The sequence below is a fragment of the Sus scrofa genome, chromosome 6, assembly GCF_054392235.1.
Source record: "Sus scrofa isolate SSC_HxYL_T2T_F1_AM1 chromosome 6, Sscrofa_HxYL_maternal_Yorkshire_Landrace_v2.0, whole genome shotgun sequence".
NCBI classification, from domain to species: Eukaryota; Metazoa; Chordata; class Mammalia; order Artiodactyla; family Suidae; genus Sus; species Sus scrofa.
Window position 1 is genome coordinate 149,991,507 of NC_139388.1, and position 24,376 is coordinate 150,015,882.

Below are 24,376 nucleotides of genomic sequence, written 5' to 3' on the forward strand. Positions count from 1 at the left end.
AAGATCCAGCACCAAAGTGCATGCCCACCAGTCAGTACTATTAAGTATTCAGGTTAGGAAGAAACTGGTGTGGGTTAAATATCACGATTGGCTTTTTAGAGGAGATAGGACTTGGTTTTCTTATCTACCACCTGCAACGAGTAATACTAGTCTGTTCTGGGGGTTGGTGTCAGAGATGTAATTTACAGAAGTGGTTGAATGATTGGCTTTTCTAACTGGCTGGCACAGAAGCAGTGGGTGGAAGCCCAGGATGCCCTAACGCATCCAAGAAGCTCATAGCATCCTACAAGAGGCTGCAGTTCATTTCTCCCACTAAAGGTTCAGTGTCATAGTAGGCAGTGGGCTGTTTGTCTGAAGTGCTGGCAAGATAGGTTCACATTACAGACTGGAATATGTGGTAGGATTTCAGGTTAAGGGTTTTCCAGTAAGTCACGTTCATTTTCATTGTGTGTCTTTTAGGCTTGGGTTTTCCCTTCTAAGTATGTGTACGTCTTAAGTGGACAAGCATTCATGTATCATGTATGTGCACACACTTTTTTTTTTTTTTTAAGTGGGCCCTTTTTGGGTGTGTGGTGGTTTATTTAAAAAAAAAAAGAAAAAAAACCTATTCCCAGAGTTCCCATCATGGCTCAGCAGTTAACGAATCTGACCAGCATCCACAAGGACGCAGATTCAATCCCTGGCCTTGCTCAGTGGGTTGAGGATCTGGGTTGCTGTGAGCTGTGATGTAGGTTGCAGATGCAGCTTAGATCCTGCGTTGCTGTGTCTCTGGCGTAGGCTGGTGACTACAGCTCCGATTGGACCCCTAGCCTGGGAACCTCCATATGTTGCGGGTGTGGCCCTAAAAAAGCAAAATGAAATAAAATCAAAAAATAAAAAACACTACTGCCTTATTAACAACATCAGTCTACTTTTGGCCTTCAAATAATGCCTCTCCTACAGGGCCTGATAATCTTGTACCTGTTAAGATGCTTCCATGTTAATCATTTTCCCGGCTCCTCCTTGCGGACCTGTGTTGTAGGTAGTTACCTGACTGAGAGAGGTTAAGGACAGGCTCCAGGTTGAGTTGAGTCCTAGAACCAGTCACCCTGACTCCAGGCAGATCTCTTGCTGTTTGCTTGATTATATCTGCCTCCCAAAGCCATTTGCTGCCTCCCTGACTTTATTTTTCCCCACTGGGGACTTCCATGCATACAGAACAAGCTACTGAATGCAACAGACACCTCCGATTAGTATTAGAAGTTGAGTCTCTGCAGCTTGGCTTTGTTGTTGCTTAATTGTTTACAAAGAATCATTAATTTCATCCGTTGAATATTTATTGAGTGTTTATGTGTCAGGTGCTGTTCTCATTTTAAAAAAGGAGCTTGTGTTCTAATGGAGTAAGATAGGCTAAACATTATTTGTGTCATAAGAGCTATGAAGAGAAATAAACAAGGAGGAGCGTGCCTGGGGAAATGCTATTCTGGATAAGATGATTAGGGAAAGCTTCTGAGCAGACACGGAGCTCAAGAGGCCGAGAGACCAGTTCGTGTGGCTCTTTGGCAGGTGCCGTCTTGGTCAAGGGAAGAGCAGGTTCTAAGGGCTGAGGTGGGAGTGCTTTGCTCATTTACAAGGAGCATTTTCTTGAAGAGGTAAATGTCAGGAGAAGCCCTTTTGGGCCTTGAAAGATGTGGAGGCAGAGAAACAAAAGTTACATCCCAGGTAGAACTTGTGGCATGAACACAATCACAGCCACGAGGACTGGTCTCTGCAGGACCCAACTCTGCTGTGTGGTTAGAAAGTGGAAGTCAGCAACTTTGGAGGCCTGGAGCCCATAGGGAGCATTGGGTTCCAGCCCTTACATTCCCAGATGAGGGAACTGGGGCCCAAAGAGGGGTCGGGACTAGAACCCAGATTCCCTGACTAGGGCTGTCTTCCCGCTGCCCCCCATCCTGCTTCCTTCTAAGCTGGGACCAGTGCCAGACACAGGAATTTGAAATCATTCTGCAGAGAATGACACGCAGAATGACATAAGGGTGACATAAGGGATACAGTGGAGAGAATTTAGGGCCGGAATGCAAAGACCAGCAACCTCCAGTTCTGTCCCTGGTCACCATCTGACTCTGCATGAGTCCCTTCTGCTCTCCAGGTCTGCTTTGTCATATATAAACCGAGTAGGTTGGATCAACCAAGTTGGTTGGTTCTTTTCGGGGCTGCAACAGCATTTCTGAGGGGTGGAAGGCATTCCTTGCTGAGGCTGGGCTGCTCTTCTGATCGCTGGCACGAGCCCAGCTGCTTCCCGGCTCCTGATAACCTGTGCTGATGAACTGCTCTCATCTGTTGGACTCCTGGCTTTCCTCACCCAGAGCTGTTTTGCCTGCTCTATGCGTTGGATGCGAAGATCTCCAGGAGAAATTGTTAAATAAAGAAGCACAGTGTTAAAGCAGTGTATAGGGAATGCTACCTTTTTTTTTTTTGTCTTTTTGCCATTTCTTGGGCTGCTCCTGTGGCGTATGGAGGTTCCTAGGCTAGGGATCGAGTCGGAACTGTAGACACTGGCCTACAGCAGAGCCATAGCAACTCAGGAGCTGAGCTGCGTCTGCAACCTACACCACAGCTCACTGCAATGCTGGATCCTTAACCCACTGAGCAAGGCCAGGGATCGAACCCACAACCTCATGGTTCCTAGTCGGATTCGTTAACCACTGTGCCACGACGGGAACTCTGGGAATACTACTTTTGAGTAAAAAAGAGGGGGGAATATAAGAATATATATACACATTCATTTTGTTTACTTATTATTTAAGTAAGGAAACCCTGTAAGAATGTAATGAAATGAATAAAGTAACCACCAGTCTGTGTGTATGAGAGAAAGAACAGGGTGAGTGTAGAACAGAAGTGAGAGGGAGGCTTTTTTTTTTCATTTTTGGCTGCCCCTCGGCATATGGAGTTCCTGGGCCAGGGATCAGATCTGAGCAGCAATTGCTGCAGTGGCAGCGCAGGATCCTTAACCTACTGTCCTGGCCTGGGGATCCAGGGATCCAACCTGCATCCCAGGGCTCCAGAGACACTGCCGATCCCTTTGCACCACAGTGGGAACTCCCAAGACTCTCATTATTTGTCCTCTTATATTTTTTTGATCGTTCCACTATGTGAATGTATCTTAAATTACATTTTCTAGGAGTTCCCCATCGTGGCTCAGCAGAAATGCATCTGACTAGTATCCATGAGGACACAGGTTCGATCCCTAGCCTTGCTCAGTGGGCTAAGGATCCAGAGTTACCATGAGCTGAGGTGTAGGTCACAGATACGACTCCAATCTGGTGTTGCTGTGGCGTAGGCCAGTGTCTACAGCTCCAATTCTACCCCTAGCCTGGGAATCTCTGTATGCCGCTGGTGTGGCCCTAGGGAAAAAAAAAAAAAAAAAAAGACAAAAAAATTTACATTTTCTAAAAGGAACAAAAGAAAAAGATAAAAGTTTTTTTTCTATAAATAATGACTATTCTGTGATGAATTCTAAATGTTAAAATAACTGGGGGAGGTGGGACAAATTAATTTGTTCTCATTTTTCAGAGTTACAGACTCTTGACCCAGGATGCAGATTGAAGCAAAATCAGATCCAAATTATTTTTCTCAAAATCCCACTGCTAACTTTAGTAGGTAGAGGAGGGAAAACTCCCCTCTGTTAGGGCAGGAATCCAGTAAGAGGGCTCCCAAACAACAGCTCCCTAGGGAGGCAGAAGTTATACCGAGCAATTGATGGGGCTGGCAAAGCCTTTATGCCAGAATTGATGGCCAAAGAAGAAGAACCTAAATTACCATAAAAATTGAAAGGCAGGTTTCCATGGAACGACTCATCCCAGTGAGCATGAAGTCCTTGGCAAAACTCCTGAGAAACCAAACTCTGTGAGTGTGTTTGTATATGTGTGTGTGTGTGTGTGTGTACTTTTTAAAAAAGTTGAAGTTCTCAAAGTCCTGAGTTTTTTAGAAACGAAGGCACCAACATATTCAGCACTTAGTTTTTTTAAACATGTCTTTTAAAAAATCCCAGGACAACTGTGTATTTTGCAAAGGCCAGTTTACCATTAACCACAGAGATCCAGTTAACCTAAAGGCAGAGCAAGCATCAGTTGACTTTCCAAAATGTGAGGTAGGACCGAGTGTGTTTCAACTTGTTAGTCGCTGCTTCCAAAAGGGAATGTCTGCAGCACAAAGCCAGTGATTCAGAGTCACAGGAATTGGAGCCTGGCTTTCTGACAGCACATCCTGCTAGGTGTTCTCACACAGGGATGGAAGAACAGACCCCTTGCTGTAGATCTCACAAGGCCAGCACTGTAGACACTTGGTACACTGTATAATGTCTTCATTATATCAGTGGTTAAAGTACGTGGCACAGATGAGTTTTACAGGAAAAGTTCCTGCACAGATCATCTACTGGGAGGTATCTCTTATGAAGAAGCATTGCTGCTGAATAATGAAGAATTTTCAGGTTTCTGCTTCTGCCTGTCCAGAATCATTTAATATTTTCTGGATCCCTTTGTGACCCAGAGTCCTTGAAGTATTTTCTCCACATACAGTCAAGGCCCTTCTGCTTTCTGGGCCTTGGTATTTTCAAGCATGATATGAGTGGATTGGATCCGTTATTCTCTATTTGTGCATGACCGCATCTTTCTCCTTGCCTGTATTTGACAAAGTATTGTTTTTTGCTATCCCTTTGAAGATTTGCTTTTTTTAAAATAAGAGTAAGTGACCCAGGAGTTTCTGCTGTGATGCAGTGGAATCGGCGGTGTCTTGGGAGCCCTGGGACATGGATTCAATCCCCCGCCCACACAGTGGGTTAAGGATCTGCTCTTGCCACAGCTGTGGCTTGGGTTGCAACTATAGCTTGGATCTGATCCTGGCCCAGAAACTCCATAGCCCTCTGGCTGGCCAAAAAAGAAAAAAAAAAAAAAGAAAGAAAGAAAGAGTAAGTGCCCCATTGTTAAGCCGGAGTATATAGTTTTGCCATGATATGTAGGCTTTAACATAGGCGGCAGAGTCTGGTGAGCAGGGGTTTTAAAGATCTCGGGGCTCCTATTGCTTGTCTGAACCAGCAGCAGGAAGCAGGCAGATGGGTCCAGTAGTGCAGAGGAAGGGGCGGTGACCTAGGACCACTGGCTCCATGAACTTGTCTAGCTTTCCTGAGGTAGGTAAGGGGCCATGCAGATCATTGGCAGCAAGGACACGATCTTGTGCCTTAGCAAGTTTCCTAGCAGTCTGCTATTGAGGTTAAGGATTTGATGTTTTCCTCGAGTTTTGGGGGGAAAGAATTTTCAAAATGGAATGGTATCATTCATCAGCCTTTTTTCTTTGCCCTGAAGTCCAAAGACTCGGTGTTGTGGAATTTTTTAGGTTGTGTAGTAAGCCGAGAGGTACCCAAACACATACAAAAATGTCTCAGTCATGCTTTGGATTTTATTTCAAATCTCAAGTAGGTTGACACCTCTTTGTGAAGCAGATTTTCCAGCGAGTGAGAGGGGTTGCATCTAAGACTCAGGTACACATTGAAATTATTCCATGCTTCTCACTAGATTAGGGGTGGTGATTTGGTGGTAAAGTGACGTTGTAGACGTTGCCACATAGCCCAGCACTTTCTCGCGAAGCCTGCACATGCATAGCCTCAGACTCTTCTCCAAGGGAGTGGTCCAGATAGGCAAATCCTTCCATTAGAGCTGGTTGATTAGACGAAATATGATTGTATCCCTGCACTAGATTTTTGTTTTCTGTTTTAAAAATTGAGGTGTAGTTGACCTAAATATTATTAGTTTCATGTGTACCTTCACTAGATTTTATTGATTATGAGTGGGTTTTTTGGTTTGTTTGTTTTTGCTTTTTAGGGCCGAACCCGCGGCATATGTAAGTTCCCAGGCTAGGGGGTCGAATCAGAGCTACAGCTGCCGGCTTACGCCAGAGCCGCAGCAACTCAGGATCTGAGCCGTGTCTGCGACCTACACCACAGCTCACGGCAACGCCAGATCCTCAATCCACTGAGCAAGGCCAGGAATTGAACCCATATTCTCATGGATCCTAGTTGGGGTCATTGACTGCTGAGCCCCGAAGGGAGCTCCGTGATTATGTTATTGATGATGTAGCGTTACTGCCTAATCATACTCAGATACTCCCCCTTCTCTTAATTTTCTTAACCCAAGCAGCTAAAGAACACATTTTTTTCATTAAAATTTTTTAAAAAATATTTTTGATTTAACCAGAAGTCTCATTCAAACCAAATGCCTAGTTTTAGGAAGCAGTAGGTCCATGTAACCCATTTGCCCATTGATTGTGTCACATTCTTTTCATGCCTGTGGCGTGTATTGGCCTGTGACGCCTTAAAGCACCAGCACCTGCACAACCAGAGACCTCGTTTCAGCAGAAGGAAAGCCTTAGAAAACATCTTTGGATGTTCTGTCTGTATTCACAGCCAGGACTGAAGACTGCAGGCCTTGTGGCAAAGAGCCCATCTAGTTCTGTGTCACCCAGAATGACCAAGCAGGTCATTTTCTTCCCAGTGCCCCCTTTATCATCATCCTCTAGGGGCAGAAGTTTTGTTTCGTTTTAAATCTCTTTTTTTTTTTCTTTTTCTTTTTTTTTCCCCTGAGTGACAAAGCACATTCTCACCATGCCTTCTTTATTTCCTGTCTTGAGAAGAAAAATTTGCTTGCATCTCTGTCCCTGAGCGATAACAGTGGTAGAAGTTTAAGGGAATAATCTCTCTGTATGTCAACTATGTATACATTTAAAGTGTCTGTATTTTATCATCTCAATTGATTCTCACAAGAGGCAGATGGAGCGATTTTCTGTAGGTAGAGGCTGAGAAAAGTTCAATGACTTTATCATGGCCTCAAAGAAAATTAACGGCAGAGTTCAAATTAGAACGTTTACTTTTTATTTTATTTTATTTTTTGTCTTTTCTAGGGCCGCACTCATGGCATATGGAGATTCCCAGGCTAGGGGTTGAATCGGAGCTCTAGCCGCCGGTCTACGCCAGAGCCACAGCAATGCAGGATCCAAGCCGGATCCAAGCCGCGTCTGCAACCTACACCGCAGCTCGAGGCAACACCGGATCATTAACCCACTGAGCAAGGCTAGGGACCGAACCCACAACCTCATGGTTCCTAGTCGGATTCATTAACCACTGCGCCAAGAGGGGAACTCCTAGAACTTTTACTTTTTGATTCTAACCATGCAGAGCCATCCAGGAGAAAAATTCACAATATATTGCTTTGTCTTTGGCTTTCCTTAGTAGTACAGCTAGAAAGGTACTTAATATTTCTGAGCCTAGAGCATAATAACTTAATAAGCAGTGGTTTTATTTATTTTATTTTGTCTTTTTAGGGCCACACCCACAGCACATGGAGGTTCCCAGGCTAGGGGTCCAATTGGAGCTGTAGCCGCTGGCCTACGCCACAGCCACAGCAACGCCAGATCCAAGCCATGCCTGTGACCTACACCACAGCTCCTGGCCATGCCGGATCCTTAACCCACTGAACGAGGTCAGGGACTGAACCCATGACCTCACGGATACTAGTCAGGTTTGTTAACTGCTGAGCCATGATGGAACGCCTGTGTGTTTTTTGTTTGTTTGTTTTTTAACACCATTTTTATGGTAGGGAGAGTGGGCTCCATTGTACGTTAGGACTGTTTGAGCCATATCTCCCCTGGAGCTATTTTTTCAGATGGCTGCTGTTTGTTCTGTGGCAGCTAAAGATCATTCCTTTGGCAAAAATGGGACTGTAACAGGCTGCCTGTGCCAGACACTCGCTCTCTCCAGAGACAGGCTGAGTATTTACCGAAAGAAAAAAAAAAAAAATCCCATGAGAATGATTTTTCTGTTTTTGAATTTTATACAAATGGGCTTATGTCTGCAAGATTTATTTTAATATTCTACAGATAGAGTTGTTCTGTTCCCAAAGGAAACAGCGCACTATAAGTTTGGCACTTTCCCGAAGAAAACTGAATGCTCAGTGAAGAGAACATTGGGCCTGGAGGACACAGGCTAAAGTGTACCATGGGTTAGCTGTGTTACCTAAAGTAAGTCACTCCTTGTCTTTTGGGGATAACTAGGCTTGGCCTTTCTTCCTTACAGGGGGGTTGTGGAGGACTCAAATGACAGGCTGTATACGGAAGCGCTTTGTGAGCTATAATGTGCTCTGCAGATATAAAGGCAGTACATTTTTATTGCCACCATTTATTCCTTCGTTATCAGCAACCTGATAAGCCGGGTCTTCAGCGCAGTGCTCCGAGGCCTGCCTCCCGTGGGGCCTGGCGCATGATTAGGACTTAGCACGTCACATTGTACATAGAAAGCAGTGAATCGTTGCTGCGAGAGAAGGGAATTTAAAATAGAATTGAGAAAGAAAGCAGAAGGTATTAAATAGCAGATTAGGCATTACCTAGGAAAAGGTCAGTGCATTAAAGAAATAGCAGGAGAAACTATTCAAGGTGAAGTACAGGAAAAAAAAAAAGACTAGAAAACAAATGGCCAGATTACGAGTGACGTGTGCAGCAATTTTTTTTTTTTTTGTCTTTTTGGCATTTCTTGGGGCGCTCTCGCAGCATATGGAGGTTCCCAGGCTAGGGGTCGAATCAGAGCTGTCGCCGCTGGCCTACACCACAGCCACAGCAACGTAGGATCCAAGCCGTGTCTGCAAGCTGCACCACAGCTCCCGGCAATGCCAGATCCTTAACCCACTGAGCAAGGGCAGGGATCAAACCCGCAACCTCATGGTTCCTAGTCGGATTCGTTAACCACTGCACCACAACGGGAACGCCAATGTGCAGCAATATTAAGAGGTTTCACATGTGTGTAACTATAGTCCTGAAAAAAGAGGCAGGGCAGGGGGCAGAAAAAAATATTTGAAGAAATAATGGCTGAAGTTTTTCCAAATTGGATGAACACGCTAAACCTACATATACCAGGAGCTCAGTAAACCTTGGTTAGTATAAACATAAAGGAAACTATACCACAGAGAGGGCTCTTTCTTTTTACTTTTTTTTCTTTTCTTTTCTTTTTTTTTTTTTTTTGAGAAGGATAGTTCATCATGGTAAAAGGTTTAGTATAATTAAGTGAGGATAGCAATCGTGAGCGGGTATGTTCTTGATGAGAGCTGCCAGATATACGAAGCAAAAACTGATAGAACAGAAAGGATACATAGACCCATCTGCAATTATAGTAGGAGATGGTAACATTCTGCTTCCAGTAATTGATAAAACAACTAAAGTGAAAGGCATTAAATACAGAGACGACTTGACGCTGTCAAGTCGGCGTTTATAGAGCACTCTGCTCAGCAGCAACAGAAATAACTCAAGTGCACACAGAACTGTTCACCAAGTGCACCAAACTATATTCTGGGCCAGAAGAGTGTTCATAGTTTTAAAGACTTGAAACCATTCTGACCAGCACAGAAGTAAACTAGAAATTAGCATATAGGAGTTCCCGTCGTGGCACAGTGGTTAACGAATCCGACTAGGAACCATGAGGTTGCGGGTTCTATCCCTGCCCTTGCTCAGTGGGTTAAGGATCCGGCGTTGCCGTGAGCTGTGGTGTTGGTTGCAGACGTGGCTCGGATCCCGTGTTGCTGTGGCTCTGGCGTAGGCTGGTGGCTACAGCTCCGATTAGACCCCTAGCCTGGGAACCTCCATATGCCGCGGGAGCGGCCCAAGAAATAGCAAAAAGATAAAAAAAAAAAAAAAAAGAAATTAGCATATATTAGAAACGGAGAAGGATTTAAAATTAGTGACATAGGAAGGAGGACCCACCCAACCCGGTCCCCAGGCCACTGAACACCAGCTTTGAGGAAGAAGTAGAAAATGGAAAAGCAATAGAGAAATGTCCATAAAAGTAAAAGCTGACTCTTTGAAAAGATCAATAGAATTACTAACCCATGGAGAATACAACTTGGTTAAGGATCCAGACTTTTTTTTTATAAAACTAATCAAGTGTGGTATTAGATTAAGGGCAGACATAGATCACTGGAACAGAACAGAGAATCACGAGGTAGAAATAGACCATGTGGTCAGTTATTTTGTTGAAGGTACCACAATAAATCAGTGAGGAAAGGATAATCTCTTCAACAAATGATGCTAGAACAGTTTGACATCTAATATGCAGAAAAATGAACCTTGACCCTTAGGTCAGGACATGCACAAACACTCACTTGAAAGGTATTTTGAATTGCACTGTGTTGCGCTCTCCCCCTCCCCATAAAGTCCTGCCGAAGTCCTACCCCCGATATCTCAGAAGGCAACCTTATTTGGAAATAGGGTCATTGCAGAGGTACTTTGTTAATACGAAATCACAGTGGAGGAGGGCGGCCCTAATCCATTATCCCGGGTGCTGTTACAAAAAGGGGAAGTGGGGACACAGTCACAGAGGGAGATTGCCATGAGAACACGAAGGCAGACACCAGGGTGATGCTGAACAAGCTAAGGAACGCTAAAGATCACCAGCACATCACTAGAAGCTAGGGAGGAGGCGTGGACAGCTTCTCTCTCACCGCCCTCAGAAGGAACCAACTCTGCTGACACCTTGATCTTGGACTTCGAGCACGTAGACCTGTAAGGCAGTACACTTCTGTTTTTTTAAGTCACTCGGTTTGTGGTATTTTGTTGCAGCAGTCCTAGCAAACTAATATGAAAAGACCTAAAAATAGAGCGAAAGCTATAAAAGTAGAAGAAAACTCAGAGGAATACCTTTGTGGTTTTGGGTAAGACCAGCTTTCATAGAAGAAAGTCATAAAAAGCAAGAATTATAAAACGCAAGATTGATGTTAAACTCCATCAAAATTAAAATTGTTTTGTTTCTCAAAAGACACCATTAAGAAAATGCAAGCCACCGACTCTGAAAATCATCTTTTTAGGGCCACACCTGTAGCATATGGAGGTTCCCAGGCTAGGGGTCGAATCAGAGCTGTATCTGCCAGCTTACACCACAGCCACAGCAACGCAGGATCTGAGACACATCTGCAACCTACCCACAGCTCACGGCAATGCTGGATCCTTAACCCTCTGAGCAAGGCCAGGGATTGAACCCTCAACCTCATGGATTCTGGTTGGGTTTGTTAACTGCTGAGCCATGATGGGAACTCCCATAATTGTATATGTTTGATGAAGGGCTTGTATCCAGACTATATTGTAAAAATCTCTTACAATTCAGTAGCAAGAAGATAAATAAATTGAATAAAATTTGAAAAGGTTTGGACAGACTTTACCAAAGAAGCAATACTGATGGCAAAAAAGGCATATTAAAGATGCTCAGCCTCATTAGTGATTAGGGAAATGCAAATTAAAATTATAGTGATGCACATAAGGAATTGGTGTATTGGGGATCTGGATGCAGGTCTAACTTCAAAGTCAATAATCAGGTTATGAAGCTTTTTTAAAAAAAGAAATGGGACTTAGAGGAAAGTGCTCCAAGTTTCAAGGCAAAAGATGTTGATGTCTGTATATGAAATAGAATGTAGTCTATTTCTTCAAGACTATTAGGTCTGGGGCGGGGGGGAGTCCCGCTGTGTTGCAGCTGTGGCTCAGATTCTGACCCAGGAACTTGCATATGCCTCGGGTGCTACCAAAAAAACAAAAGGAGTATTAGGTCCGCAATACTTATTGCTCTGGTTTATCTGTGTGAGTCTTGCCATGCTTCAGCCGAATATTAAATTACAATTCCATGTCTGTGTACAAATATTTTAAGCATTTAACCCTAAAAGTAACATTTGATTCCTTAGACTAATATTTCTCTAATCATTTAACCTCTACAGTTAGAAGTAAATTTATATTGTGATTCAGTTCACATTCCCATGTACACATAAATGAAGCAAAATTTCATGAAAAAAAAATTTATTCCTGTTAAATAGAATGCACCCCTCCTTCTTTCTTTCTTTCCTTCTATCTCTCTCTCTCTCTCTCTCTCTCTCTCTCTCTCTCTTTAGGGCCATACCTGCAGCATATGGAGGTTCCCAGGCTAGGGGTCAAATCGGAGCTATAGCCACTGGCCTACGCCACAGCTACAGCAACGCCAGATCCCAGCCGTATCTGCGACTTACACCACAGCTCATCACTGGATCCTTAACCCACTGAGAGAGGCCAGGGATCAAATGTGCATTGGATCAAACGTGCATTCTCATGGATACTAGTCAGATTCCTTTCCGCCAAGCCCGCCAGAGCTCTGAATGCTCTCCTTTTTCTATTTTGTTCTATTTTATTTTTCGTTGCTATTTATGATAAAGTCAACTGATTCATGACCTAAAAAGGTTTAGAATTGCAATGAGATACCGTTTCCTTAATCACTAGGATGATCTCAAACAGTTGCACGTATAGATACGAATGTAGAGCAGCGCTCATACAGGGCTGGGGGGGGATACAGGATGGTATGGCTACTTTGGAGAACAGTTTGGCCATTTCTTATAAAGTCAAAGACATATTTACTGAAAGAACCAAGCCATCTGCGTTATGCCAAGTGAAAGAAGCCAGACATAAAAGAGTGCATACTATACAATCCCATTCATTTAAAACTACTGAACAGCAAAACTCTGGTGACAGAAGATAGATCTGACGTTCCCAGGGGTTGTAAGTGGGGGAGGGGATTGATTGTAAAGGGGCAGGAACTTTCTGAGATGGCAAATCATTTTTTTCCAGCTTTCCTGAGATATGATTGACATGTACGGTTGTGTAAGTTTGCATTGTACGGCGGTTGATTGGATATGGTTATGTGTTAGGAAGTGATTGAGACAGTAGCATTAGTTGACATTGCCATTAGCTCACATAACCGCCATTTCTTTTTTGTGGTGAAAACAGGATCTACTCTTAGTAACTTTTAAGTATGTAATATAGAACTGTGAACTATAATACCATGCTTTTACATTAGATCCCTAGAGCATGTGCATCTGAGAAGTCGTAAAAGCAACATCTCTCCATTTCCCCCCACACCCCAGCCCCTGGCAGACAGCAGGAGAACTCTGTTTCTATGAATTTGGCTTTTTTAGATTGTATATATAAGTGAGATCGGGCAGTGTTTGTCTTTCTCTGTCTGGTTTATGTCACTTTGCATAATGCCCTCAAGGTCCATCCATGTGGTTGCAAATGGTGGGCTCTCCTTTCTCATGGCTAAATAATGCTCCCTTTTGTGTGTGTGCCTGCATGTTCTGTTGTGGCTGTGCCAGTTTACATTCCCAGCAGCAGTACACAAGGGGTCTCTTTTCTCCAAGTTCCTGCCAATGCTTGTTACTGCTTGTCTTTTTGATGATGGCCATTCTAACAGGTGTGGGGGGCTATCTCATTGTGGTTTGGAGGTGCATTTTTCTGATGATCAGTGATGCTGAGCACCTTTTCCTGTACCTGTTGTCCATTTGTACTTTTTTTATGGAGGTTCCCAGGCTAGGGGTGGAATTGGAGCTGCAGCTGCAGGCACAGCCACAGCAACACCAGATCTGAGCAGCGTCTGTGACCTGCACCACAGCTCCACAGCTCATGGCAATGCCAGATCCTTAACCCACTGAGTGAGGCCAGGGATCGAACCCACAACCTCATGGTTCCTAGCCGGACTTGTTTCTGCTGTGCCATGCCAGGAACGCCTTAGGGAATTTTATTTTTTATATGTTATGCCTCAACAAAGAACCATAAACAAATCAAATGTCTACTGTCTGTCACATGCTTTATTCAGAATGTGATTCAATGAATGTGATGTGAAGTTCCCATCGAGGCTCAGCAGTTAATGAGCCCGACTAGTATCCATGAGGACATAGGTTCGATCCCTGGCTTTGCCCAGTGGGTCAAAGATCTGGCATTGCCCTGAGCTGTGGTGTAGGTCACAGACGTGGCTCAGATCCTGCCTTTCTGTGGCTATGGTGTAGGCCAGTGGCTTCAGCTCCGATTTGACCCCTAGCCTGAGCATCTCCATAGGCCGTGGACACGGTCCTGAAAAGAAAAAAAATTAACATAATACCCTCCCCCCCGCCCCCGCCAGAGCTCACAGTCTGCAGACACCATGTAGAAAGACTTGCAGTTCAGAGAGGCAAGAGCCCTAGAGAGAAGTACTTCTTGATCTGAGGGAGCCCCACAAAGGAGCTGCTTGACTTCTGGTTGGATAGGTCAGCAGGAGTCAGATGAACATTGAGGCGAAGGGCCTTCCAGGCAAAGGCATGTGAGTGTGAAACTGCCTGTTAGGTTTCTAAACCACAGGGACCCTGGAGCTGTGAGATTTATGTTGAAATTGGACAGGTTGGCAGAGAGAGAAAACATGGAACGCTTCTCACATTTGCTTAACAAACTCATATATCGCAAGAGAATTTATGTCCTCGAAAGAGGAACCCTCTCTCTTGGATGAGAGATGAGCTGATCCACGCACCCTATCATTTCTATTCATTCCGTTGCTTTTGGCTTAAAAACAAACAAAACAACCGAACCCTTGCTTTTACTAAGTCAATTGCTTTAAAATAGTGATTCCCCCTGCACAGACCCCGGCTCAGTTTTTGTCACCAGGCTGTACTTGAACTTTCGCGTGTTAGGGAAGGGAAGTATGTTTTAAGTTTTGAGAAAGCCTTTATTTAATACAACCATCTGGGAGGACTGCTTAGATTAGCAGGACTGTGCCTTCAAGCAAATAGCAAGCAGGGTTTTTTTTTTTTTTTTTTTTTTTCTCCTCTTCGTACCAACCGGGAAGAGTACAGAGTCTCCTTCATGGTACTTTTTTTTTTTTTTTTTTTTGTCTTTTTGCCATTTTTTGGGCTGCTCCTGCACATGGAGATTCTCAGGCTAGGGGTTGAATCGGAGCTGTAGCCGCCGGCCTATGCCAGAGCCACAGCAACGTGGGATCCAAGCCGCATCTGCAACCTACACCACAGCTCACGGCAACGCAGGATCCTTAACCCACTGAGCAAGGCCAGGGACTGAACCCGCAACCTCATGGTTCCTAGTCAGATTCGTTAACCACTGGCCCACGACGGGAACTCCCCTTCACAGTACATTTTGGAAAGGAGAACACCTTATGCAGCTGCTTGTTGATTCAGCTCTTTGTACATGAAATTCCTGAATATCACTCTCTGTCCTTGGAGTGATGCGGGAAGGGTGCGTATGTGTCGGTGTGGTGGGAGCAGGGGCATAGGATTTCGATTAATGAATGGGACAGCTGGCTCGGCAGGCCTGCTCTACAATCAGATGCTTTCTTGTGTATTTCAGGCAATGGATTTTGAAGGCTGGGCGGACACCCTCTTTCTTCTGCAGTTCACCCTCTCTTGTGTGATGGGGTAAGCCATTGCTGCCTTGTTAGCAGATAGTTTTCTTAGAGAAATTTGTTCTAGCATCGTTTGGCCTATTCCTCAAGTGTCCTGTCTCTTGAGTGTATCAGCTTAAGATCAACCTTCAGATTCAGGAGGTTTCACCATCCTTGGGAGAGTGCCCTCAGGGCTACCAAATTAATCTCAGAGTCATGCATAGAAGGATGGAGAAAAAAACTAATATTTTACCCAGAAAGCTAGTAGGTGACAAGCACCCTTATATTTCAGCATGCATTATATTTTGCTTTTTTTTGTTTGTTTTTTAGGGCCACACCCGAGGCATATGGAGGTTCCCAGGCTAGGGGTCCATTCGGAGCTACAGCTGCTGGCCTACACCACTGCCACAGCAACATCAGATCTGAGCCACGACTGTGACCTACACCACAGCTCACAACAATGCCAGATCCTTAACCCACTGCGTGAAGCCAGGGATTGAACCCACAACCTCATGGTTCCTAGTCAGCTTCGTTTCTTCTGTGCCACAACGGCAACTCCCAGCATGCATTATTTAATTTTGGTTTTGCATCGGCCATTTGGCTGATATTGCCGTCCCTTTACCTATGAGAAAGCAGGCTCGGGACTCAAGTAAATTGCCTAAGTTTGCAGAATTAGTAGGCAGCAGGGACAGCCTTTGGATTTAGGGCTGACTTCTCCCTAGCAGGTTGTGCAAGGCAAGAGCGTGTCTACAAATGGGCCTCTTCTCTTCATCTCCGTATTTCCCTCGTGCTTTTTCCCTCAGCCAGTCATTTCAGTTGATGTTTGTGACTGGCTCTGACACAGGCTAGGCACACAGAGAGTGGATGCTTCCAAGTCAAGTTGACATGATACCCTGGGTACTGAGTCAGGCTCAGAAGCCTCATTGGCAATCTGGGAGTTCCAGCTGCTGCCACTTAGTTGTTGAGTGAACTCTAACCCCTCTGTAAGTGGTTCCCACTTGCTCTTCTTCCATCCTCAAGAAGCTGTCTTGCCTTCATCCTGGTCTATAGTCATAGTGACCTCATGGAGCACACACACCTGAGCCAGGCCCTGTGCGCCCTGAGCTTTCTGTCTGGGTTCGGTGAATTAGAACCATGATCTAAAAAGTGTGCTCGTGATTATGAATGGTAGTCTCAGGGTTTTGGTGCAGTAGCTGGGAGAAACACCTGATCACTAAATGGGCATGTGTTTCTGCTGAAACTTTATTTTTTTTTAAATTTTTAATTAAAAAAAATTTTTTTTTGTCTTTTCTAGGGCCGCACTCATGGCACATGGAGGTTCCCAGGCTAGGGGTCTAATCAGAGCCATAGCCGCCAGCCTACACCAGAGCCACAGCACCGCCAGATCCCAACCGTGTCTGCCACCTACACCACAGCTCACGGCAATGCCAGATCCTTAACCCACTGAGCGAGGCCAGGGATCGAACCTGCAACCTCCTAGTTCCTAGTCAGATTCATTAACCACTGCGCCACGACGGGAACTCCCTAGTGAAACTTTAAAACATCTGAAGCTGCAGTGTCAGCAGCAGTGAGGCAGGGAAAGCTCACAGCCAGTCAGTGACTAGTAGAATGTGTTGGCATGGCTGACACTGATTGTTTTCCTTAGCTAGAGATGATTGTAAAGGAAGCAATCAGATCTTAACTTCTAGATACCTCTCCCTTCTTTTTTTTCCAGATTTATCTTGATGTACGCCACAGTACTCTGCACGCAGTATAATTCTGCTCTTACAACTACAATAGTTGGCTGTATTAAGGTGAGGTGAAAAAATACTCTTCTCTGTTGGGTACCTGCTTTGTTTTAAAATTGTTCCTCTAAAAGAAGTCTGGCTATGGCCTTAAACCCCACAATTCTTACTTACTCACAGATTGTCTTAATAGTTTGGCAAACTGTGCTGATGGTTTCTGAAAGTCTTTAAGAGCATTAATCTCTGCTTTTGGGAAGCTTGGCTCTGAGGAGCAGGGGGAAAGGCCATGTATCATCTAAGGGAAGAGGAAGGAGAAGCAGGCCTGTTTCCGACAGAGCAGGTGACTAGCTCGGTAGTGACAGGTGTGTCCCTTTAATTCCCAGTGAGAACTCTTCTCTTCCTGGGAGAGTTCTGGCCGTTTTATAGGGAAAAGGATGCCTGCCAGCAGCTCATCAAGGCAGCTTTCCTAAGTGTGAGCCAGACCTTACATGGCCCCCTTTTAAAAGCTGCATGACATTTCCAGTGATGTCACTGCCTCCTGACCCATTTCATTTGAAGGAGGCTCATTTGTCTTCAGCCAGGAGAGCCAAGGGGACTGGAACATTGAGCTGTGTAGTTCATGGCTTAAACCCTGAGGCCTTTTTCATCTGACTCTGTAACTCTAGTGCTTTAGGATCCAAGAGGCCACAGCATCCCTGAATTGCACGAGAATAAGCGAGGTGGCTTGCTTTCTAAAAAAGCAAGATAGAGAGAAGGAGGCCCTTGAGCATCTGGAGGGAAGCGTGCAGTTGCCCAGGGACTGACTTTCTGACGCCTCAGTTGTCAGTACCGAGGGAAGGGGGTGCCGAGGTAAAGCTTTTACTGTTCCTCTAAGTTTCCCTTTGTACCCCCAACAGAGTTGTGTCTACCTGACCTCATTTTATTTATTTGAAAAAAGTTTTATTTTTTCATTAATTAATTAATTTTGCTTTTTAGGGCCGCACCTGTTGCATATGGAATTTCAAGATTAGGGGTCGAATCAGAGCTGCAGCTGCCAGCCTGCACCGCAGTCACAGCAACACGAGATCCTTAACCCACTGAGTGAGGCCAGGGATAGAACCTGCATCCTCGTGGATACTAGTCAGGTTCATAACCCACTGAGCCACAATGGGAACTCCTATATTTAAAAATTTTTGTGTTAAGTATAATTGATTTGCAATGTTGTGCCAATCTCTGCTGTATAGCAGTGACTCAGTCACACACACACATTCTTTATTTTTAATTAATTAATTATTTTTTTCTTTTTAGGGACACACCCGTGGCATATGGAGGTTCCCAGGCTAGGGGGTCTAATCGGAGCTGTAGCCACCAGCCTACGCCACAGCCACAGCAACGCCAGATCTGAGCCAACCTACACCACAGCTCACGGCAACGCAGGATCCTTATGAGCAAGGCCAGGGATCGAACCCACAATCTCATGGTTCTGAGATTCATTTCCCACTGTGCCACGATGGAAACTCCCATTCTTTGTTTTTAAATATTATTTTCCATCGTGGTCTGTCCCAGGAGAGATTGGATATAGTTCCCTGTGCTATACAGTAGGACTTTATTGTCTATCATTCTAAATGTGATAGTTTGCATCTATTAACCCCAAACCACCTGACCTCATTTGAGAAACTAGATTTGGGGGTCTGTAACCAGAAATCTTGGAATTGGGAGTGTTTGGTGTGACTAGAATTCTAAGTTAAGCTGTAACACGTCAGCTGTGTGAACTGCGGTGAAAGCTAGAAATAAGCCTTCAAAGGCCCGGGCTGGCTGAGACAGCTTTAGCCCTCAAATTAGCTCTCAGCCCTGTTTGGGTTTTATAAGGTGACTGCTTCATGAGCAAAGGCGATGGCTTGCCTCTTCAGAATACAAACTGCAAGAACATGAGAGACAGGAGAATTGGTGCCACGTTTTTCACCAAGAAGAAGGATGGTGCAGGGAAGTTATTTAGCAAATAACTAAACCTTGTTTGCTTGGAATTTCTCAATGTATGGTCTTGATCATTGTCCGCATGGGGTACAAATACAGTCATGCTCTCATTAACATAGTCTAGTATTTTTTTTTTTTTTTTTGATATTTCCTCCCCATAGAACCATATGAACTGAGTCCAAAAGGAGCAGTCTTACTTCCAGACTCTAAAGGGAGGGGAACAAACTGGATCTTATGATTCCAGTTGACCCTTGAACCAATGCAGTTTTGAACTGCTCAGGTCAACGTAACACGAGGGTTTTTCCATGGTAGCTATTAGTACTGTACCATCTGCGGCTGTGGCACCCACAGGTGCCAAATTGCAGATAAGGAGGCCCATTGATGAGTTTTACACTCGGATTTTCCACTGCGCCCCTGACGCCTTTGTTCAAGGCTCAGCTGTGGCTTACAATTGCTCTTGCTTCCCACGGCCTTGTGGTTTTGCCTTCAGACAGATGGGGGTACCCGGATGTCCTTGCTGGTTTGGGTGGAGCTTCTTTCATTAGCCTCCCAGTTACAACCTTTGTAGCTCAGTTGCGGTTGCACCTGTGCTTGAGGAGCCTGGCACCTCATAAACCTTTCGGTCAGCCTCCCTGTTTCTCTTAAGTGTCGTGGGAAACTTGCTTAGGAGAGCTAGTTAAAGCGGAAGCGCCTGGGCCCATCTCAGATATATTGAATCAGCATCTCTAAAGCAGAGCATGGAAATCGTCAGGGTTGCCAGCTGAGTCTCAGGTATTTTAACCCCTGAGAATTGCCGTCTCGGTTTTGAGCTTCCAGCGCAGACCCTTCTGTGCTTTCGGTGAGTTCTGCTTTGCGGGTATGCGTGTCCTTCCTGAGAGCAAACCTGGGTTGGGATGCCCTAATGCGGATGTCAAGTTTTTCTCACTTCTGACTGATGCTGAGCAACGAGGATTGGGTTCTCTCTCCTTTTCCTCTCTCAAGTTCCCTGAGCAGTTTCTGCAAGTCAGTCTCTCTCTCCCTGGATCTCTGGATTCCAGGGGACTCTCCATATTCCTCATTTTCCCAGGTTGCCCACCAGCCTTGTTTACTATGACTTGGGGTTTAAGTTTATTTTTCCCCCCTCAAATAATAAGAAAGTCTGCTCAAAAGTAACTTTCTCCATCCTTAGACCTAGAAGAGGCTGACATAATTTTGACTGCTCTCTCAGAGGGCACTCCATTATAAAAGTAATATTGAAGTTTGCTTTTTCCTTTTTTTTTTTTTTTTTTTTGCTTTTTAGGGGTGCACCCCAGCATATGGAGGTTCCCAGGCTAGGGATCTAATCAGAGCTACAGCTGCCGACCTACACCACAGCCACACAGGGTCTGAGCCACGTCTGCAACCTACACCACAGCTTATGGCAACCCTGGATCCTTAACGCACTGATCGGGGCCAGGGATCGAACCCAAAACCTTATGGTTACTACTCAGATTCATTTCTGCTGCGCCACGACAGGAACTCCTGATTTTGGCTTTTTTTTTTTTTTTTTTTTTGTCTTTTTGCCTTTTCTAGGGCCGCTCCCACGGCACATGGAGATTCCCAGGCTAGGGGTCCAATCAGAGCTGTAGCCACCGGCCTACACCAGAGCCACAGCAACGCGGGATCCGAGCCGCATCTGCAACCTACCCCACAGCTCATGGCAACACCGGATCGTTAACCCACTGAGCAAGGCCAGGGATCAAACCCGAAACTTCGTGGTTCCTAGTTGGATTCGTTAACCACTGAGCCACTATGGGAACTCCCTGATTTTGGCTTTTTAAAAACACTCTGGTGCTTTACTTTCTGCTTCATAGGCCAAATCTAAGAGAGCCCAGGTACTAAAAATATTTGTGACCTTTACTGTTTCCGGCAGTTGTAATAGAGGGAGGCAGTGACTTAAGAATGTGAAAGACGGGAGGTTACAGAAGAACTGAATAGTAGTTCAAAATTTGTAAAATTTTATTTACCTTTGTGGTCTGAGGATTATTAAAAGGGAGCCAGATAAGCGGAAGGTGTTTGTACCTGGAAGCTTAAAGGAGTCGGGAAAGGAGATTTGAGGCATGCTACTATGAGATGACTTCCCATGTGATTTTTTTTTTTTTTTTTTTTTTTTGTCTTTTTGAGATTTCTTGGGCCGCTCCCGCGGCATATGGAGGTTCCCAGGCTAGGGGTCCAATTGGAGCTGCAGCCGCCGGCCTACGCCAGAGCCACAGCAATGCGGGATCCGAGCCGCGTCTGCAACCTACACCACAGCTCACGGCAACGCCGGATCGTTAACCCACTGAGCAAGGGCAGGGACCGAACCCGCAACCTCATGGTTCCTAGTCGGATTCGTTATCCACTGCGCCACGACGGGAACTCCCCATGTGATTTTTTTTTTTTTTAAGGTACCAAGAAGGATTCCTTTAGAAACAGTCTTTGCATCGGTAAACTCTCCACCATCCCCCTATTCCCTTTTCAAAAAAGAGGGAAAGATGCTTGTAGGCAGGTTTTCCTTCTTCACTCTTCTCTCGACAAGTCAGCTGTTATCTCAGCGGACGGAAAAAGCATTCTTTTTTAAGTTTGCTAAACCTGCCTGGGTGTTGTCCACTCTTAGAAATAGCAGTGTACCCAATATGCTGTGATAACTTATGGGGGAAGAGAATCCGAAAAGGAATGGATGTATGTAGATATATGACTGAATCACTTTGTTGTATAGCCTATATTACAACATTGTAATTCAACTATACTTCAGTAAAACTTTAAAAATGAAATAAAAAAAGTTAGCAGTGTTTCTCTATTCTGATTTATAATGTCGACCCTTAGGGAAGAGCAAAATAAATAAATGAATGAAAAAATAAAACTTTTTTCAAATAAATAAAATGAGGTCAGGTAGACACAACTCTGTTGGGGGTACAAAGGGAAACTTAGAGGAACAGTAAAAGCTTTACCTCGGCACCCCCTTCCCTCGGTACTGACAACTGAGGCATCAGAAAGTCAGTCCCTGGGCAACTGCACGCTTCCCTCCAGATGCTCAAGGACCTCCTTCTCTCTATCTTGCTTTTTTAGAGAGCAAGCCACCTCGCTTATTCTCGTGCAATTCAGGGATGCTGTGGCCTCTTGGATCCTAAAGCACTAGAGTTACAGAGTCAGATGAAAAAGGCCTCAGGCTTTAAGCCATGAACTACACAGCTCAATGTTCCAGTTCCCTTGGCTCTCCTGGCTGAAGACAAATGAGCCTCCTTCAAATGAAATGGGTCAGGAGGCAGTGACATCACTGGAAATGTCATGCAGCTTTTAAAAGGGGGCCATGTAAGGTCTGGGAAGCTGCCTTGATGAGCTGCTGGCAGGCAGGCATCCTTTCTGTTTTTGCTTTCTTCAGTTCAGGTGAAAGCATTTAGCTTCTGGAGCGATTGGGAAGAGGCTACTGTTACTGTTCTTAATTAGTCTTCATGCTCATAACTACACTCATTTGAGGATCACTGGGTTTTGGTTATTGTCTGTTTACTTTTGTGTTTTAAGGATAGGTATTTGGGTCATAGTGTGGATAAGTTTTTATGAATATTGAAAACATTCAACTAAACCTCTGTATATTGCCATTTTTCTTTTTAGAATATATTAATAACTTATATTGGAATGGTCTTTGGTGGAGATTATATTTTCACATGGACAAACTTCATTGGCTTAAATATCAGGTAAGTTAAAAATATTTAAATGTAGCCACTTTGATAAGTGGATTTCGATTGTCAAATAGTGTCACGGTAAGCTTGGGCCATTTAATGGCAAATTTGTTCCTTTATTATTAAACATTTATGGAGTGTTTATAATATACTGTAAGTTTAATGTCTTTCAATAGTGCTTTTTAAGAAAGGGGGAGAAAATGGTTCCATATTTTATGCAGATTTGCATGAATCTTTTCTGGAAGTTGAACCCCTTTTACTTAGCCTTCAAAGAACAATCTTTTATTTATTCTGCTAGATGGGAGTGCAGGGTTCTCAAGAAAATTCCAGGCTAAAGAATACCAACTCTGTTAGTGTTTCTTTGTATGTGTCTGACTTGAACATATTGCTCTATTTCTTTAGACTTTATTTATCATAATCAACAATGAGGGTGACTTGCATGAAAGATCTTTTTCAGTTAGAGAGTTTTGAATTTCTTTTTTTTTTTTGGTCTTTTTTTTTTTTTTTTTTTTTTTTTTTTTAGGGCTGCTCCTGCGGCATATGGAGGTTCCCAGGCTAGGGGTCCAATCAGAGCTGTAGGCGCCATCCTACACCACAGCCACAGCAACGCAGGATCTGAGCTGCGTCTGCAACCTACACCACGGTTCATGGCATTGGTGGATCTTTAACCCACTGAGCGAGGCCAGGGATCAAACCCACATCCTCATGGATGCTAGTCGGATTTGCTAACTGCCGAGCCACGACAGGAACTCCCAGAGAATTTTGAATTTCTGAATAAATAGTTGTAAATACTATTTATGTGCCTTAAAATCCTCAAATTCTAAAGACCTCTGTCCTGAACTCACACTTGTATATGGAACAGCCCACTTGATGCCTCCCGCTGACATGTCCAACACTGAACTCCTCTTTCCTCCAGAGTCTGCTCCACCCACAGCCTCTGCAGCTCAGTTGATGGAGACTGGCCTCCTAGCCTCTCAGTTCAAAAGCCTTGGAGTCCTCCTCAACTCGTCAATCTTATACCCAACATCCAGTGTGTTAGCAAATTCTGTTGGTTCCACCTTCAGAATATCTCCGACAAAGATCACTTTTCACCATCTGCATTGCTCTCACCATCATCGAAGCGACTGACATCTTTTGCCTAGAAGGCTGCCTAGTCTTCTATACTTGCATCTCTGGTTTGGCTCCCCCCCAGCCCCACCACACACCTAGTCCATTCTCAAGAGAGCAGGCAGTATTGTCCTTGTAAAAGCTAAGTCAGAACATGTCACTCTTCTTCTTACCCCCCCACCACCCCGAGGCGCTCCATGTCCCAGCGTCCTGAGACAAGGCCCTTTCTTGACCTCCAGTTTCCGCTCTCCCTTCTTTTCCCTCACTCCCCTTCATCCACACAGACCTCCTTGCTGTCCCTCTAGAATACAGGGTATGCTCTCTCTTTAGGATGTTTGGACAGGAAATTTCCTCCATCTGGAATGTTGTCCGATGCTTGCATGCCAAGACCTATAAGTTTTTGCTCAAACGTTACCTTCTCAAAGTTCCCTGACCCCCTTATTTAAAATTGCACTCTGCTCTTCCTCTTTGGATCCTCCCAAACCCTCTTATTCTGCTTCGCTTCTTCTGTTTATTGCCTATGTTCTCTCTCCTCTGTTAGCATGCAAATTCCATGAGGGTCCAAATCTCTGCTTGTATTGTTCACTCAAGTTCCCCAGGCTCCTAGAACGAATCCGGGTTGTTGCTTAATAACTATTTGCTTAATAAATTTGATATGGGAGTTCCCGTCATGGTGCAGTGGTTAACGAATCCCG

At 44.6% G+C, this 24,376-nt stretch overlaps 1 protein-coding gene across 6 annotated transcripts in view; it reads left to right on the forward strand.

Annotated features, from left to right (window-relative positions):
• The window catches only part of SLC35D1 (solute carrier family 35 member D1), a 64,796-nt gene that overhangs the window by 16,668 nt on the left and 23,752 nt on the right, over positions 1-24,376 (forward strand). For 2 of the 6 annotated variants that reach the window (XM_021096493.2, XM_084964756.1), the window contains 3 exons: positions 15,187-15,254; positions 16,935-17,013; positions 22,507-22,589. In XM_021096493.2, the coding sequence (XP_020952152.1) occupies positions 15,187-15,254; positions 16,935-17,013; positions 22,507-22,589 (230 nt within the window). Of the gene's footprint in view, positions 1-3,351; positions 3,457-7,928; positions 8,047-15,186; positions 15,255-16,934; positions 17,014-22,506; positions 23,424-24,376 lie in introns of those variants that run through there. The other 4 variants (XR_014808042.1, XR_014808041.1, XR_014808043.1 and 1 more) reach the window with 4 other exon arrangements.